The sequence below is a fragment of the Lepidothrix coronata genome, unplaced genomic scaffold (assembly GCF_001604755.1).
Source record: "Lepidothrix coronata isolate B3197 unplaced genomic scaffold, Lepidothrix_coronata-1.0 Scaffold234, whole genome shotgun sequence".
In the NCBI taxonomy this organism is placed as follows: Eukaryota; Metazoa; Chordata; class Aves; order Passeriformes; family Pipridae; genus Lepidothrix; species Lepidothrix coronata.
The window spans coordinates 546021-563911 of NW_016690414.1; the positions used below are offsets into that span (position 1 = coordinate 546021).

The following is a 17891-nucleotide window of genomic DNA, read 5'->3' on the forward strand; positions in this document are numbered from 1 at the left end:
ACAAGGAGATAAACAAGCAGGTAAGCATATCCATCTGATTCCGAGATACAGCAGGCAGAACATTCAACTGTGGAAGTTTATGAAGTTATGGAATTACAACTTTATCATTGTTTGTGGACTTCATAAGAAACAAGAGCACCAGAGCTCACTGAAAACTTTAAACAATAGCAACAAGCATAAGAACATGGAATTTTCTCCTGCTACCTAAATGACATTTTTAAATCTGAGTTCAAGCAAATTTTAATTTTGTTTAATTTCCTTCACCAAACTCCCATCACTCTATTTTCTGAAAATCTGGTACCATATTAGTCATCTAGTTTGCATTTTGATTGTACTAATTCCTTAAAAATTCAGCCTATTGGAGGTCTTTTCCTCTCTAACCTACCTAACGTAAAGAACAGTAACTCTGAAGGATTTATCAATGAATATTAGGCAGTTACCACATCTGTCATCCAGGCAATGCTATACTTTGGTTAAATAATAAGGTTCCCCCTATATACACTATATACAGCTGTTAGGATGTTATAGTTACTATGGTTATATGTAGTTTTATATATATTTATATAGTTATTAGGATGATATAGGTGACATCCCAAGGCACATCAGCTATTTCTGAAGTTCCTTGATTAACTTTCATTGAGGACAATGTGACACATGAGGTTTAATTCTTTTCTTTCTTCAGTACATCAGTCATTACAATGAACTAATACAAGGAAGAGTGAATGGCACAAACACACCCCAGTTCCACTGGGCACTAACTCATCCCTGCCTCTTTCCCTGCACAGGGATAGGGAGCATTTCAAACTAATGGGTCCTTTTTCCTACTCTAACTCAGCACCAAATCTCAGTCAGACACCCCTGAATCAAACAACAGGGAAGGGAAGAGCGAATTTCATCATTCTGGTTTGGCTGCCTGTGATGCAATAAACTCCCTCTCAGAGAAGACTGGACATGTGTGGTCATGGCAATTGCACATCCGGAATGTCTGATGGAACAGAAACAACATCCTGATTCCAGACAGACCTCAAATGTGCCCCCACCATCCAGAGGGAGATTTGGCTCCTTTCAAGTGGCCATTGCAGGGCTCCCTTCCTGTCCTCGCTCAGTCTCTCCATGTTTGCCCTTCCCTGCCAAACATCTGCACACCCCAACCTCAGAATTCCAACTGCTAACAGAGTTAGCTCTAAAAATAGTGTGATAGACAGTTTTAGTTGTACATCACCCAGTCTGTAAGTCAGGTTTATGGTATAGCACAAGTACAGCTGTTGGTGTACAATTAGCACAAAGAACAAGATTTACCATCAATCTTATTAACCATGACAGCATATTTGGTAAATTAAAAACCTCTGGGTTTACAAAACACTTAGATCTGTAAATTATGCACAAAGGTATTGAAATAATGATTCAAATACAGTTAAAATCTAATTCATGACCAATATTGGAACGTAGCTAGAATGCAAAAGTTTGGCAAATGAGACAGGCATTGGGAAATCATTTTGAGAAACTTCTAAGTTACTTATAGGTATCAGTCACTGAAAGAGCAGAATGCTTTGATCTATTGTATCAAAAGGCTTCTCTTTCCTCCAGAGAACCAAGAATTACCAGATGGCTGCAACAGCAAACCTTTCCAAGCTTTAAATGGATGACAAAATATCTCTCCAAAATCTCTGGTGAATCATTAGTCAGCTCCAGCAAACTTTAAGTTGACTACTGAACTTCAAAGTCAGCAGACGCTGCAGATTATAAAGTGAAAGCCAGTAAATTATTCATGGCTCAGCACTTATAACAACCAACAAGTATTTGATACATCAAGAAAATTCAAATTATCAAATGCTACATGTTAAATGGCATCATTTTCTATTGACTCCAGAAACTTTATATATAGATACAGATGCAAAGTACAGACCTGTTTTTCAAGAAGGGATAAAGTTTGTAATTATTTTCTTCTGAATGGCAACGCTTGTCTCAGTTGCCAATCTTGAAACAAATGGAAAAAAAGAAAATAACGAACCATATTTGAAATTATATAATGGAACAGTTAAAATTAAGATACTACAAACACACCAAACACTTGTCATACTTCAAAGAACAGTACAGACTAAATGCCAATAGAAATAATTGAGAGGAACAGAAGAAAGTGGAAGAAAAATGTACATTGTTTATATTAACAGATTTGATGATCTTACAGAAGTTTCTAAGCAATTTTTATTTTTATTCTGATGACATTTCATTCCATGCAAATAGTAGCTTTTATCTGAGAGGAAATGAAGTGTTTCCAGTCAGTGTGGCTGCAAGAAGCAACTCGTGATTCGTAAGTACCGTAACCGAAAGGCAAACAAAAAGAACAGCAACCTTTCATTTCATGCTTTCAAACACCAGTCTCAAAATTTGCACTGAATATTGTTTTTAGAGGTGTGATGGTCAAAACTGAAACCTGAGTGCCTGATTTGATGGGAAAAAACATTTGTCAAAAATCAATAGGAAAACATTTCACCGAAAAATTAAAGGCAGAAACAGATGCACTCATTTGATATCCCCTATAATTCTAGAATTCAAAAACTCTTCATTTTTACAAGCTGTTTTTAATGTCTGCATTCTTACTGAAACAGTCTGATGACATTCATTGTGTCACTAAACAAAGGGCTTTAAATGCTCTCAGAATGTTGACGGTGTATTGTTGTACAGTAACGGCATCTAATTCAGAACATGCTTTCAGAAATCAAATTGTTTATACAAATACATCAAACACTTTATAGATTCTGCATGTTGAAAGGATAACCAGCCATGTAACATAAACAGAATAAAAACCAACACAGGGCTAAGTCAGTCAAGGGAAGTCATCTGCTCATAACCTGTTCAAACCTTGAAATAAGCACATATTAGATGGTGAACTATTTTTGCAAATCACCCAAATAAGGACTTTTTATTGCTATACTGATTTTTACAATCAGTGGGCTCCTACGTGGTGCTCTCATTTCTTTAAACTGCATCACTTCAAACGGCATAAAACCAGCCCTTATAAACAAAAAATCCTTGGGCTGCTGGGGATAAACACGGTGAGTTTGTGTTCGGTGACACCACTCCAAATGTGCTGCATCATTAAAGCAGACAGGGCTGGAGAACCAGCTTCCCATGACACGTATTAGTGTTTCCCACTTCTGGGATTACTCGGCAGATGTGGGCTGCAGGGTCAGAATTAATTGTAGCTTAGCTAAAACAGAAACATCTGATGGTTTGGCTGGATTTGGGGCTGGGCGGGAAGGAGCCGAGCTGGAACTGTCACCCTGCTTTTCCTTCCCACCAGGAGAGCTGCAAACACAGGTGACACCCCCAGGGTGGCAGCAGGAGTTTGCCATCTCTGCTTCATCTCAGAATGGTCTTTGTGGCACCAAAAGCTTGGGGACTTTGTTTATAAGCCTTGCTTTGCTTACAATCAATTTGAATAAAGTCAATTTTGAACCGTGTTTCCCGGTTCTACTGGGAGAGAAGCGTGTCCTACACTGCACAACTTGAGTTCTTCAGGATAAACACGTAGGGACTGTTTCTTTCTACTGTTTCCTCCTCCCTGAGAAGTGGGCTAATTAATCACAGTGGTAATTAGTTATAGTCTCAGATGATGTCAACAGTTAAAAAAAAAATAGACTATATCCCAGTGACCACTCAAAGATGAATTTGGAAGCCCTTTTTTGGCGTTGTGACATAACTGATAGGAGGCAGCATCAATCTCCAGGTGGCAAAAGCAGAGCCAAGAGATTTTGGGGAAAAAAAAAATAAAATAAAACATACATAAGGACCTTATGTGAAATATCTTGCCTTAAAACAAAGAGGAAAATTTCAATATTTTCCATTCTTTTTCTTTCTGAAAATCAGTAAATGTTCTACACTGAATCCAGCGATTCAAACATCTACAGCGTTAAGTATAATTATGTATTGTCACTGGCCTATGCACTGTGCCAACTATATTATGACAAAATTCACTTTTTCCAGGCTTTTCAGAAAAAAAAGTTTGTTCTCCTCCTTTATCTTTCTGACCCCAAAGAAAATGATGTGTCTTCCTTCTGGTTGTACTTTTACCACCAATGACTTTCAATATTTTGACTTTTTCTGTTCTACAGCAATAATTGACCTTTTATTTGTCAGGATACAGTCAAGCTGCACAGAAATAGTGTTTCCCTGGTTACTGCTCAAAGCAAGGTGTTTTTTCAACTCTCTGTTTCAAGGGTGTTTATAAACCATCAGGTCACCAGTGAGTGGTTTTACTGTCATGAGATTAATCAGAAGGTCACCTAATGAGAGGAACTGGTAATTGTAAAAGGATTCCTCACCAGCTGATTCAGAAGCAGAGCATAACAGATCAGAGAGGAGGCTCCAGAAGGAGCCACAAGCAAGATCCCTCTAGGAATTATTTATGACACAAGTCCATTCTTCAGAATGCTCAAGAAATATGATGCAAATGCCAGGGAAAAGAAAAAAAGGTATATTCCACTTTTGACCTTTTCTCTCTTCTGGATAAGAACTGCTTGGTTCTGGAAATTGTACAAGGCTTGTACTTTGTCAAGAAATTAATTTATGAAAGTTGTAGAACAGTTTTGACAAATAAATCCTTCTTGTTAAAGGGTTATAGCCATCAGCTAACATCACCTAGATCTTTTAAATTCCCTGCTTTCAAAGATCTATGGGGTCACTCTGCCACAGTAAAGAGGGAGCAGCAAATCAAGGGCAAGGGTAACTTGCAGATCAATCCTCAAAAATAGCTGTACTAAATTATACATAGATTCAGCAGGAATTGGACAACCTAAAATGCATTCAGACTTTCCAAAAGCAGGGAGGAAATTCCCCCTTTTATAACCTGAATATGGGTTATATCTAACTAATCTTTCACAAGTGGTTGGCTTGCTTTTTTTTTAGGAGTATAGTTTATGAATGAGAAATTCCTAAAGGGAGGAGTGTTTAATTTTCTGGTGTCTGAGTGGAAGAAAGGAAGTAGTTATCTGAAAATGGAATCAATAAGCTATAGGCACATTAAGATCACACTGAGAGGTTCCCATGCCAAGCAAAGAGGTGTAAGCAGAGAACAAGCCTTTAGAACAAACCTTTGATAAATGTGCTCTGACAACACATGAAACTCGGATGCAACATCAAGGCAGCATTTTAGACTCTTAACAGATGCAGATGGACAGGATATTAAACTTAAGAAATGATGGGAAAAAGAAAACAAGAAATACTTGTGAATGATTCAACCCTTAGGAAAACATAAAAAAAAAAAAAATCTAAGGAGTTTGAAACCTGATGGAGCTGTGTATGATACTGGAGACTTCCAAATTAAGGACTAATATGCTGTTGTTAAAGCACATAATTGCAAGAGATCCACCCAAATCAACAGATTAAAATAAATTAACGAAGACAACTCCTTCAGAAAACCCTCAGTATGTGCCCAGGTAAAGGACCTGAATGTTTTTAGCAACGTAAGAATCCTGCAGTGCAAACAGAGCCCTTCAGTTCATCACCCACAGTCAGGCTAAGCAGCAATTACTTAATCTAAACATCTGAACTGGGCTTGGAGAACTGCTCTATCAGGTACAATGTTGAAAAAGAGGCCTAAATTGCATGAGAGAATTAAGCTTAATTTGGGTTGTCAATCTGTGCTGGTCTGATCCCAGTTCCGGAGGAGGTTTTGTAGCCCACGTATTGAAAGGAGCCGTGGAGCTGGAGCTCAAACAATTGCAAAAAGCAAGTTTTTCCTTGGGGCAAAGTCTCCAAGTAACAGTGCAATCTCACCATTGTTTTGAAAGGATATACACCATGTCCCTGCCTGTGTCAGGACTGATCCAGAAAAACAGAAATAGCAGCACAGTATTTGTTCAAGATAATAAAAAAGATAAGCTGAGATTCCAACAAGCTGCTTTCACCCTTTTGTTGTAAAATATTATTGTAAAAACGATGGTATTTTTTTCAATCATAGCTAGGAAGCAATGATGAAATACCCTTCTCTGCAGCAACCTGCTTTCATGACACTTGGGGCTGGGAAGGGTGAGCAGCCATATTCACTGGATAGCTGAGCACATTCCCAACCTACCTGAATGCCATTAATTTGTAATTGCAAATTTTAAGGACATTTCCTAGGGCTCAGACGCAGGTTAACACATTATTGTGCATCACCTGACCACCGGTAAGTGGGTGCAAGTAAAGATTATTTCCTTACCTGGCCCTCACCCTGAGCTATAAACAACAAAAGTTAGGGATTATGAGAGGGATTCATGAGGAGAAGAATTGCCTTGTAGGTGCTGTACTAAACTGGAACACGGGACATTCTCTGTGGTTGCAGAAAGTCAGTGCTGGGATTTAATTTCTTGCCCTGGTGGAAAGACAAAGGAACTAGCACATAGCCTATGCAAAACACTCTGCACATCTGAATTGTTTATTTTGTAATTATCAAATGCTACTGTAATAGGTATCAAAACAATTAGAATGATTAGAGGTTCATAATACATACAAGGGCTTGCTTGAGGCCTGCTAAGAAAAAGCAGTGATGACTAAAGCTTCCAAAAATCTAAAGATCACCACCAGTAACACAACGATATAATTTTCTGAAGAAATCACAGCCAGTAATAAAAAGGCTTGAGGGTTTTTTTCAGACCTTTAACTCGTTAAACGATTTTCACAGGTTTTCACATACATGCTGTACACGCTCCATTTTAATATTAATGAGCCAAACTTTAAAGTATCAACAAAAGGTCATCAAGTATGTACTGGAAGCTACTGAGGGATATGTTCAGCATGAAAAGAACCACCATACAGAAGGGCTGAGGAGCTTAGTAACGTACCTTCTGATTTTATGTTTCTGCATATGCTGGTCATGACTAGAAAATTAAGTGAAATAAAAATTAAGGCAAAAAGACACCACCCTCAGTATCTTCTGAAGAAGGGAGCAGCAGTTCCCCAGCACATGATGCACCAGGAAGATATTTCCCAAGTTTATTGTACAACAGCTGCAGGGATGGGCCGACTTCCCTCTCCCAAAAACAGAACGGGGAAGTGAGGGCAGGTCCTGCACAGGAAACTGTTCCCTGTCCCCCAACTTTGCAATTGTTTTGGATTCCTTTTAATTCTAAAAGACAAGGTCTCACCTGCTCAGAAATTCACTCCCTGCCCTCCCTCCCATGAAAACATTACCTACCACATGCAGCTACTGCAACTGAAAACCAAACCCAACATCTGCAGCACGTTTCAATATAAAATATTTGCAGATGCTAAATCTTTATGCCAAAATAACTTAACAGATTGAAGATGCATTGATTACAGATGCTCATACTTTAACACAAATACATAAAGCAAAAGTGGTTTTTATTTGCAAAAAAACCCAAAGTAATATCAAGCCAAACTTCTTAATAGTGCTAAACTTGCTTAAGTGGTTGAAATGTTGCATTTTCCAAGTACATAAAAGAAGTACTTTTTAACTCTGTGCTTTAACTAATTTGTCTAAGCTAAGCCAGGAAAGTTGCAGAACTGCAAGAAAGCTTTTTCAGAAAAACCATAAGAAAAAAAGTGATTCACTGCTGAAAAAGGCACATTACAAAAGTGACACCCTTTGCACAAAATCCTTCTATTAAGTGGGAGTATATATGTCAACACAGGGCAGAGGGAGAGGAGAGTTCCACAAAATATTCAATGCTTTATCTACAAAAGTACAGGGAGGGAAACAGATGAGTCTTTCAAGTGAATAAGTAATGCTCTAAATCTCATTGCTGAAAAAGCAGAATCAGGTGACGGAGAATACATCACATTTCGAAATGATCAGCACAAACCTCAAGCAATTACCAGCTGGCAAGCAAAGGAATATAAGGGGTTTTTTGATATCCACGGAAAAGAATTCTTTTCATCTGGCATTGAACAGAGTATGCAATAAATAGACTTTGTGCATAAAGAAAAATGGATACAAAAGGAATAGGAGAAACAAGCCATTTATAAAAATATGTAAAATATTAACACAGTTGAACACTGAAGGGTTGGCGACAAGCAACAACAAGTTGTGAAAAGTATCACTGATTCCTGGTGGTGTGTTTGTCACCAGAAAGGCTGCTTGGGCTAAAACTTAACCTGCTAAGGAAGTTATTTTCCCATTTTCCTGTCCTTGCCCCTGTCTGCCTCCATCTTACTTCTTCCAGAACTGAACAGGTATAACTGTCCCCCACCTAAACCAGCATCGATTCAACATCTGTTTTAAAATGCACCCTAAAAACTACTGAGACTGACAGAAATAAATAGGAAGAGACTACTCCTATATCTCTCCTGGCACACCAAAATGGTAACCTCTGGGAGGAGAACAGGGCAATGAAAAGCAGGTGGGGATGACAAGACCTTAACTGGAATCAGATGCAGCTGGAAAAGTGCACCTGACTGTGTTCCAACAGCAGCCCTTCAGGAGGCACCAGGAACATCTCCCTGACCTCCAGGGAAGGCAGGTGTGACATTAATCAGTATTTACACGCACCCTGCAAGCACAGCCAAAAGTTGTAACACAGTGATTTCTTCTGCAAATATTCCTCTTCCCACAGCTCAGCTTCTCAGGTTGGGAGAGGTGAAGTGCCAACCATTTTGCTCCTAAAGTTTTATAAAAATTAGTTAATTGACTCCAGTCTCTTCTAACAGAGGAAGAGAAGATCCAAACTAATTGTGATTCTTTCTAACATAAAACAAATATTCAAAGAAACAAACTCAGTATTTTACATAAGTACAGCTTAACCTACAGCTGTGGTTTTGTGGGTTTCTATAATTCTTTTTCACACCAAGTGCACTGATAGGTATCATATTCACATGTGGTCAATCACAAAATGAAAACCCAAGGAAAAACACTTGTGAAAAACACAATGTACAGACACTATTGCTCATTTTCACCTATTATGAAGACTAATAGAAACAACAGGCTCCCAAGATTTCAGAGAAGTTTTACATTTCAAAGCCTTTTTCTTTTTTTCTTTTTTTTTTTTCCAAATTTCCCGTGGATTATGTTACTAATTGGGAATATGTGGGAAATATTTCCCACATTTATGTTTATAAAAATTCCAGTGATAATTAGCAGCAATCCTAACACACGTGGAAAACATTAAAATCATTGAAAATTATAAATAGTGCTGACTTTATGCAACAAAATGCAGACATTAAATATATAAAAAGCTACACTGGGTCAGTCCAAAGATCCATAATGACCCCTCTGCTCTGACAGTAACAAGTAGTAGAAGTCTACACAAAAAGCTTAAAAAACATAAGCAAATAGTGATAGTTTACTCAGTAGATGTATTAGACATTTGTCAACATGAGATTCTGAGGTTTTAGAGGCTGCATCTGTATTTGGAAGTCACCAGAAATTGTCTTCTCCCAGAATTTGTTAAACTGGTTTATAAAACCGCTTGAATTCTTGCATCCACAAAATCCTGTGGCAAGCAGTCCCCCAAAACCAATAACACACTCATCAGGAATTGTATGTTCTAGTTCATTTCAAACCATCATATTGATTTAATTAAATACTCTTGCTTGTTAAATTAGAACAAACAGACATTTCTTATTTATCTCTTCCTCCCACCCACAATTTAACAGGCCACTGTTATTCCCTATCCACTCACCTCCAGCTTTCTCTCCTCCAAGCCTGAGAGTGTTAAATTGCTCCTTATACTGAAGAAGTTCCCTACCTCGCACTAATGCTCTTAATTCCACTGTGGAGAACTATCAGCAAAGGTAGTGTTTGAAAAGAGGTTGTGCCCTCATCTGTACCATGGCACAGTGATGGTTTTACTTGTGTTTGCTTCACTCAGTTCCTAATTCCCCAAATTGATTTTGATTTTTTTTTTTTTAAACGCTGCTGTGAACGGAGCTGACGCTTCCAGAAAATACCATGAACTTCAGGAAGTCATTCCTGTGTGCTGGTCCTGTGTTCAGAACCCATCAATCACATCCCTTAGTTTGAAGCTGTTCTCCCTCACCCACACACACATTGCATTTGATCTATTCTCTGTCATTTAATTGTACACTCACTCAATACTCTGATTTTTTGCCAACCTGCACTGTCAGCTTTGTTTCTCAGGTCCTTGACAAACACAGTGTCTGCCCCAGAGTTCCCTGTCCAACTCCAGTATTGCCTCCACCCCCCTTTATCCTTCAGCCAGGGAATCTGTGTAAGGACCTTCTTTATCAGCCCACTTGAAGAGCCTTTGGTGAAGCACCTTGTGGAGAATCTGAATGGGTTACAGTAGCCAGATCTCCCTGTTCCTTACACTCACTAATTCCTGTAAAGACACCAGAAGGTCACTGTGCATGACTTCTCCTTACAATGGGTATTTTGACTTTTCCCCCACTGTACTACCCAAATCCAGGTATCCATTCATTCTGCCCCAAGGGAGTTTGTGTTAATTGACCCAATACAGATTTAGACATTGATCTGACAATTTTCTTAGTCCTGTCACAGGAGGCACTCACAGATACATGGAACTAGGGCAGTTTAATAAGAGCAACATCTGCCAAAGTTTATTATTCTCACATATGGCAAAATCTGGCTGTGTTCTTCTTCCAGTGCAGAGTACAGACTGACTAAAACAAACAACTACATTAATATCTGTTGTTTCTTTTGCAGCTAAGAACACTATGAAACTGGACAATTAGTTAATGCATCTGCTAATGCATCTGCTTCAAAGATTTCAGCTTTTTAACATATTAGTAAATAGTAAAACTCTACAAATGCATCTTGGCACCCTCTCCCATTGTGTGCAAATACAGAGAATCTTGTTCAAGCCAGTGCCTTCTCCCTTAGGTAACTCATTCTACTTCACTTGTCTCCCAGATTCCCCCCCCACTGAACCAAACTGCTGGAAAAAAAACCCACCTTCTGTACATAAGCTAATAACTGTATAAAACAGTCCCTTAAAATTCCTTTATTTTTATCATTTTCTATCCAAAATTACATGTATTTCTATATTTACCATTCTTTTTCTCCTTGCTCTATCAGTAAATCTATCTCAAAATAGATTCTCTGTCTCCTAATTCTTCATGACATTTTTCCTGAATTTAAATTCATCATTCAAGACTTTCTCCACACCTCCCAAGGTCACAATTCCTCCTTAATGCACCTTCTAAACAGGCAAGTGCTGTCAGTTTTACTGACAGCAGAAGGCAGCTCAATAACTTAAGCTCTTGCCATCTATTATGGGGCATCTAAGATGTCACCTGGCTGAATCAAATCTTGCTTAATTGCAATGTTTGTGTCTACCCAGCAAGATGTTAAAATGGAAAATTAAAACTGAATTACTTAACATGTCTGCAATAAAATCTAATTTTCCATAACCTGTATCCACCTGCTTAGCTCTGCAAGGGGGAAAGAAATGAAGTTCACAGACAACAACATCCCCACCAGCTGCACTGTCATTTAACACCCATAATCAATAAAAACAAGAGAACCTTCAATGCCAACTGCTTCCTATCTCACAAGGAGTAAATCATTTCCATCAGTTCCATCATTATAATTTGATTCTCTGAAAAATGAAATTTTGAGACTGATGCAGTGTTTTGCATTAACCAAAACGGTGCATTTTTCTTTAAAAAAAGGCAACAACCAGTTGCTAGAGAGGCAAAAACTAGGCCCAGATTACACTACATGCCAACAAAAACAAGTCTTCCTTAACTTGCTAGTCCTTTTAACTTATGGCCACAGCATGGAGATATAACTCCTATTTGTAATCAACAAGAAAAATAATTATTGGTGCATCGGCCTAAGAGGAGACTTTTCCCCTGCTTCTGGTCTGTATCACTCTCAGTTCCCAAGCCTCTTTCCACCTCTCCTTATCTCACTCTTCATTTTCCCACTGTCAAAGCCTGTTTTTCCAGGAAGGAAAGTTATGGTAAAGATGAGGAATATTGTTCAGCACCTCTTTGCCCTTTGGCACTGCTATCAAACACTGGGATTTTATCTGCCACATTAGCAGAGATCTTACAAAGAACACATTCCTTTTTGTATAATGTACATGGTGGTCACTCAAACAATAACCAGTAACAGATGTCTGAAGTGAGGAGAATGGACTATTTAAGTAGAACTTTATAAATTCTGATGATACTTTCCCAGATTTGAAACCTTGACACTTCATTTATAACTATCAGCATGGCCATATACTTTCTTTTGGGTGTTTATTTCTAGTTCCAGCTCGGTGAGGATACTTTGTCCATCATGCTTTAAGTTTCTCTGTGACCTTGCAGATAATCTTACCCTCAACTTGCCTTCATTTAATAGTGTAAAGATAAAAATGAAAAAGCCTCTGCAAAGAATTCAGTATCCAAATAAGGAATTCTGACAGGGCTATGAACTTACATGAAATTACTGGTCACATTCAGTACCCTGCACTGACCATCTGGGAAAGTTTTTCTTTCAAAGGAAACACAAAAGTATGAAAGAAATGTAACCTGCCAGAGCCCACTGAAGTTTTAATGTTACAAGATTTGTATTTAGGTCTGCTTTCCAAGGGTTTTTGAAAAGCACTCTCACTTCATATGCATGGGAAATTAAATAATAACTGCTTTAAATATCCTTACCGTTCAATATTACAAGAGAGTGTTGGAATTTTAGAAGAAAAGGAATCCAGAGCTGAAAACCATATCTGCCAATAGCACCTTTACTCACACAGAAAGCAGAACTAAAGATCAATTTTGCATAATACAGAAGCAGTTTTTTTAAGACTACAGTCTTTACAATGCTGCATTATGTTTAATTACCTTGTTTTCACAATCCCTTTTAAAACAGGAAAGATTCCTGGATGTATTTCTGGTTACAGCTGCTTAAGAAAAAATTGTATTTTTAAAATGTCCATCTCAGCTGCAGAAACTAAGGGTATCACCAATAGGAGTAGCAATGGAAAAGAATATATTTTAAAATATAGTCAAATTCTGAGCAGATAAACAGATCTATGAACCATCCTTCCAACAGACAGATCATATTGCAGGGCAGAAAGTTTCTTTTCTCCCAGTTACAATACTCACCTGTGCCCAAACTACTGGACATCCACAGAGTTCAAAAAGACAAGTTGACAAGATGGAAAGGCCCCTTTGTACACGGCAAGAACATTTCTGATAGAACCCAAGCAATGCCTACCAGAAGTCAGAAATCTTACACTAAAACACATGATAACAGATGCTACTGATATAATGTGATTTCACTGGTCAAAAACCCAAAACTGTCATACAATTAAGTGTGAAAATCACAGGAACAAAACCAAAGGATGAACCCTCACATGCTGCAAGAATCACCTGCCAAAGACAGGACTGTGCCAACTAAGGAACTTCAACAATACCTGCAGAGCTAGAACAGCCATGGCTGAGTTTTCACTTCCTACAAGTCTGCATCTTTATCAAGAGCCACACAGGAAGGACTGCACTCTATAGATTAAGTTAAAAACTACTTTTTCCTCCATGGATTTCAACAGGAAAAAACCCAACACATCTACTTTACAGACTAAGAGGCAATTACCCTTTTACAGACTGAGAGGGAATTATGTTTTGGAAAGCAACAGTTCACTTTTTAATGAAAAAAACTGATGGCATGATAGCTGCACAACTGTCTGCTAAAAGGAAGAGATGGCAGCACATGACAGATCACAGCTCCTGGACATCAGGAACCACAGCGACAGGAACGAGTGAAGTCCTTTTTATCTGATTCACATGAGCAAGAAAACAAACCAACTTGGCTTTAACACGTCCAAGAACACTGTTAAGCTTCATTATATTTACCCACGGCCAAGTATTTGCATCTTTATATTATATTTTGCTTGAATTTAGTAACAAAGTTCCACTCAGAGTTTTTTAAAAAGAGAGAAAACAAGCATTTCCATATAACAAATACAGCAAAAATATATGTTATTCATCAACTACTAACACCTCCTGTGTTGCTAAGGGACACAGGTAAATGAAGAGGAAATATTTCCTTACTTGCCTGATATGAAGAATGAACTCATGATCTACTGAAAAGTAATTAACATCAAAGAGAGCACTGGAGATCAGGGTGTGTAAACATTTTAATTCATTAATATTAATTACTGTAACATGATAAGAGTATTTGATGCTCCAAATCTTGCTGGCTTTAAAGTCTTTCAATATGGCCTTCAACCTCCCTTCATTAGGTTTTCAAAGAAACACCAAAAAAAAAAAATAAACTTACAAAAAAATCTTTGATTTTTATCAACCAAGTATTTCTGAAAAATTCAGGTGTTTAAAAGCCATTATGAGAAATACACCCTCTTCATATAAAATATTTTATCTAACTGTATAAAAATGCACAGAGTGAAGCAGTGATAAAACAGAAACCACAAAATAGTACAGAAAGACTTCAGAAAAGGTCACGGACACCGCACACGCTCCTTGAAACCGCAGGAACATTTGGGAAGTGAAACAGTTTCTGAACACGACCTTGGTAAGGGCAGGTGGAAAACTGATTAAGGAAAATCTCCCATATGGTGACACGTTGACTCCCACAGGGAAATCAGCTGGATGGGAAGCGCCACAGACATCTGCCCCCACTGAATCAATACAATTAACCTGCAGTAAACCATCAGCCTTTCTTTGGATTAGCACTGGGGAAGGATAAAACATTTTGTGTCTCTGCGCCACCTCAGGGGCTGCAGGTTCTCCTCCCAGGGTGCAAAGGGGAACACGAAACATAAAGCAGACAATTGTGCTCATCATCCCTCAAAATTTATGCTTCCCAGCATCTGGATATTCCTAATCACTTCCCTATTTCAAGCTGCCAAAAACACTTAATCTTGCCACTCAAGATTTCCCATCAGTTTGAATATAATTTACTGCTCCTAATCCTCATCTCATTATCAAGCCATCGGTAATTCCTGTTTAGTCCTGCTGCTCCATACCTTGGGAAAAGAAAGGGCAAGCAGGACACTATTGTCCTGTTCCTACCCTTCTCTCCACATCACCTCTTAGTTCAGCTCTCAGCTTGACACCACCTGCACACCCCTGCTCCAGCCCTGGCATCCACAAGGAATTTTCTCCTCATTCCTGCTCCACTGCTCTCCTACCAGCCTCCATTCCTTGCCCAAACTACCAAATCCCTGGAGCCCCTTCTCACACCAGCCACCCCCAGTCCCTGCCCCATAAATAACAGGGACCTTCAGCAGTTTCTGGTTTGTCTGCTATTTGTTGTTGTTGGGGTTTTTTGTTTAGGTCATCCCATCCTTTCTTTACTTTCAGATTGGACAGGATCCCTCTTCCCCCCTCTCACCTCCAGTGCAGCAGGGGCCACTCAGTTCACTGGAGATTCCCTCTCAGTAGAGGGTTTTCCCAACTAAAAATTGAATCTACTGAATAAATGTAAACTGATTTTCCCAGATGTGTACAACTTAGTGGGGAGATTCCTGAGCCAAGGGCAAAAGGGCTCATCACAAAACTCAAATTACAATTACTGCTGCTTCTTAAAGCCTGGGATTTGTTACCATTCAAAAGACTTGGATACGTAGCTGGTAGGTATGTCCAAAATAAAACCTTTGCAGGGAAAACAAATAGTAAAAAATTCTGTTCCAATTATTGTATTAAACCAATTCTTTGCACAAAATTCACAATAAAAGTTCAATGTTTAAAATCTTCAAAAACAAAACTAGTACCAAGAACTCAGTTTTAACTAACTGATAAAGACCACTTGCTGCCTCACTTAAATTTATATTTAAGGAAATGAAGCTGGGCCAGACAGCAGAGCAGGAATGATGAAATACATCCATTCTCTTTGTTCATATGCTTTTTGGGAGAACAGTATGTTTGGGTTTTACTGGACAAAAGATTCATTCAAATTTTAGCAAAACTTATGGTTTGAGTGGTGTTCAGTAATGGCAACAGAATTTAAGCAGCAAAAAGCATTCAAGCCTTAAAAACTAAAAGACAGTGATCTCCAAACTGAAAGCTTTCCTAATCTCCCATACTAATAGTGACACATTTATTAAACACTTTATAATAGTGAATTTAAAAATGCAAGTTTGCCTTTTAAAAGTTTTATTCTGTCAGCTGACTACTTCTAAGACTGAACTTCCCTCCAGTAATTTACCTCATCCATATTGCAATATCTGCATTTTGGAATTTTTAAAGAGTCAGTCTTATGGATTGGTGTGTCATTATTTTTATCTCTTAAATAAAATACTCATTAAAAAACCAGCAACTTCTGAGTTGTACAAAATTATAAGAAAAGTTCAGGTGAGATATTTTAACCTAGTGCCCCTGAGATAATGGAATTAATTAATGGCAACCTTCTCAGGAGCAGTGGCAAGTTTTAGTGATTTTACAGCCTGCTTTTAAATAAAGAAAAAATCCTTACCAAAGTTCTGCAGATTTGTCTAATAAGTTTGGGATTTTCGGGTTTTTTTGATACCTGTAAAACCTCAAAGATACCCTGAAACTAAATTCATAAATATATTATAAAGACTTCGAGAACGGAGATAAAAGAAACCCAAATACTTATTATTTGAACAGATCTGATGTCCATTAAAATGCTTCTGTGCCATCTTACTCTTATTAGCTATAATCAAATCAGAACTTGTAATCCTCACAACTCTTTGTGCTGGAAATTAGGTGGGGCTTAGATAATACTGCACATGACCACAGCACTTGCAGTTCCTGATGGTAATAAGAATGCTGAAAACATGCACTGATTACACAAAAACAAACAAAACAAAGATTCCCAGCTCTGTTGAGGCCATGCCAGGTCTCAAGATAACTCAAGAAAGGGATGCATGTTCCTGTCTCTGGAGCTAAATTCATGTGCACCAGCAGTTATAGAAGGTTATTTAATGTATTGTACCTGTGCCTACTAATATCAAACAGGTATAAGAACAATATTTATGAAAGTTATTGCTCCATGGCCCTTTGAAGAGCCCAAAGCCAGCTGGGGGGGGGGGGAAAATCCTTTGTTTTACTAAAACCACAGTGATGATGCAAAATAAGTCTTTGATCTATTATATATTTGAAAGCACTAAGCTAAATGCAGACAGTAATTGCTGACAAATCCCAGTAGTAAACAAACCAGTCTCACATTTTACATATTATCAAGAGGCTACAGAATTAATGGTTACAGCCAAAGAAATGTTGACACAGTTGCAGATTGAGCCTTAACATGCTGATCATGTTAAAATACTGCACAAGAAATATTTTTCCACTTTGTAAAAAGCCAGACTGTTTACATGTGTAAGTGGCTGGAGATCTTGTTGTCTGTGTGTGGTCTTAACATTTCAGTATCATAACCAGGAATATAAAGACAAGCAGCATGAAATAACCTATTATACTTACAATCAATGCCAGACTGCAAGTATTAGAAGCATTGAGATGTAAGGTTCTGAAAATGAGCATTACAACATACTTATACCCACGTCTTTGCTTCCTTTTCTAAAAGTAATTAATAAATGAATCGAAACAAAGCTTTTCTAAAAGTAAACAGAGGATTTGCGTTGCAGAAAAGTTAATTTTTCTTCCCTTTACATTGTTTAGAAAGGAGAAAAAAAAAATCAAGAAATTAAAAATAACAAACATTGCCATCGCTAAAAGCCAAGACATTCTGAAACTATGGTAATTTCACTTGTATTCTTTAATCACACCAAGGTATTAAATTACTTTAATTTTGATACAAGTGTAACTATTATATCACAGCTCTAGTACACAAATGTCTTCAATCTCTAACTTGCTGGTTCTTAGCTAATTTTTGCTGCAAATTGATGTTGCTAATCTACTTAGAAACCACTGGGAAAATCGCCTGTAACTACTTTCTTTTTTCTTTTTTTTAACAAAAAACAAAGCCTTACTCCTCTCATGCTTTACCGAGGAGAGAGCACTGTGAAATCATTAGGGAAAAGAAGATTGCAGATATTTGTAAC

General features: G+C 37.9%; 1 protein-coding gene across 5 annotated transcripts in view; it reads right to left on the minus strand.

The window, feature by feature from the left end:
• SLX4IP (SLX4 interacting protein) overlaps positions 1 to 17891 on the minus strand; it is a 69987-nt gene that overhangs the window by 35005 nt on the left and 17091 nt on the right. For all 5 annotated transcript variants that reach the window (XM_017834528.1, XM_017834531.1, XM_017834529.1 and 2 more), the window contains exons 5-7: positions 16343 to 16349; positions 3298 to 3309; positions 177 to 186 (exon numbers count right to left, since the gene is read on the minus strand). In XM_017834528.1, coding sequence (XP_017690017.1) covers positions 177 to 186; positions 3298 to 3309; positions 16343 to 16349 — 29 coding nt within the window. The remainder of the gene's footprint in view (positions 1 to 176; positions 187 to 3297; positions 3310 to 16342; positions 16350 to 17891) is intronic.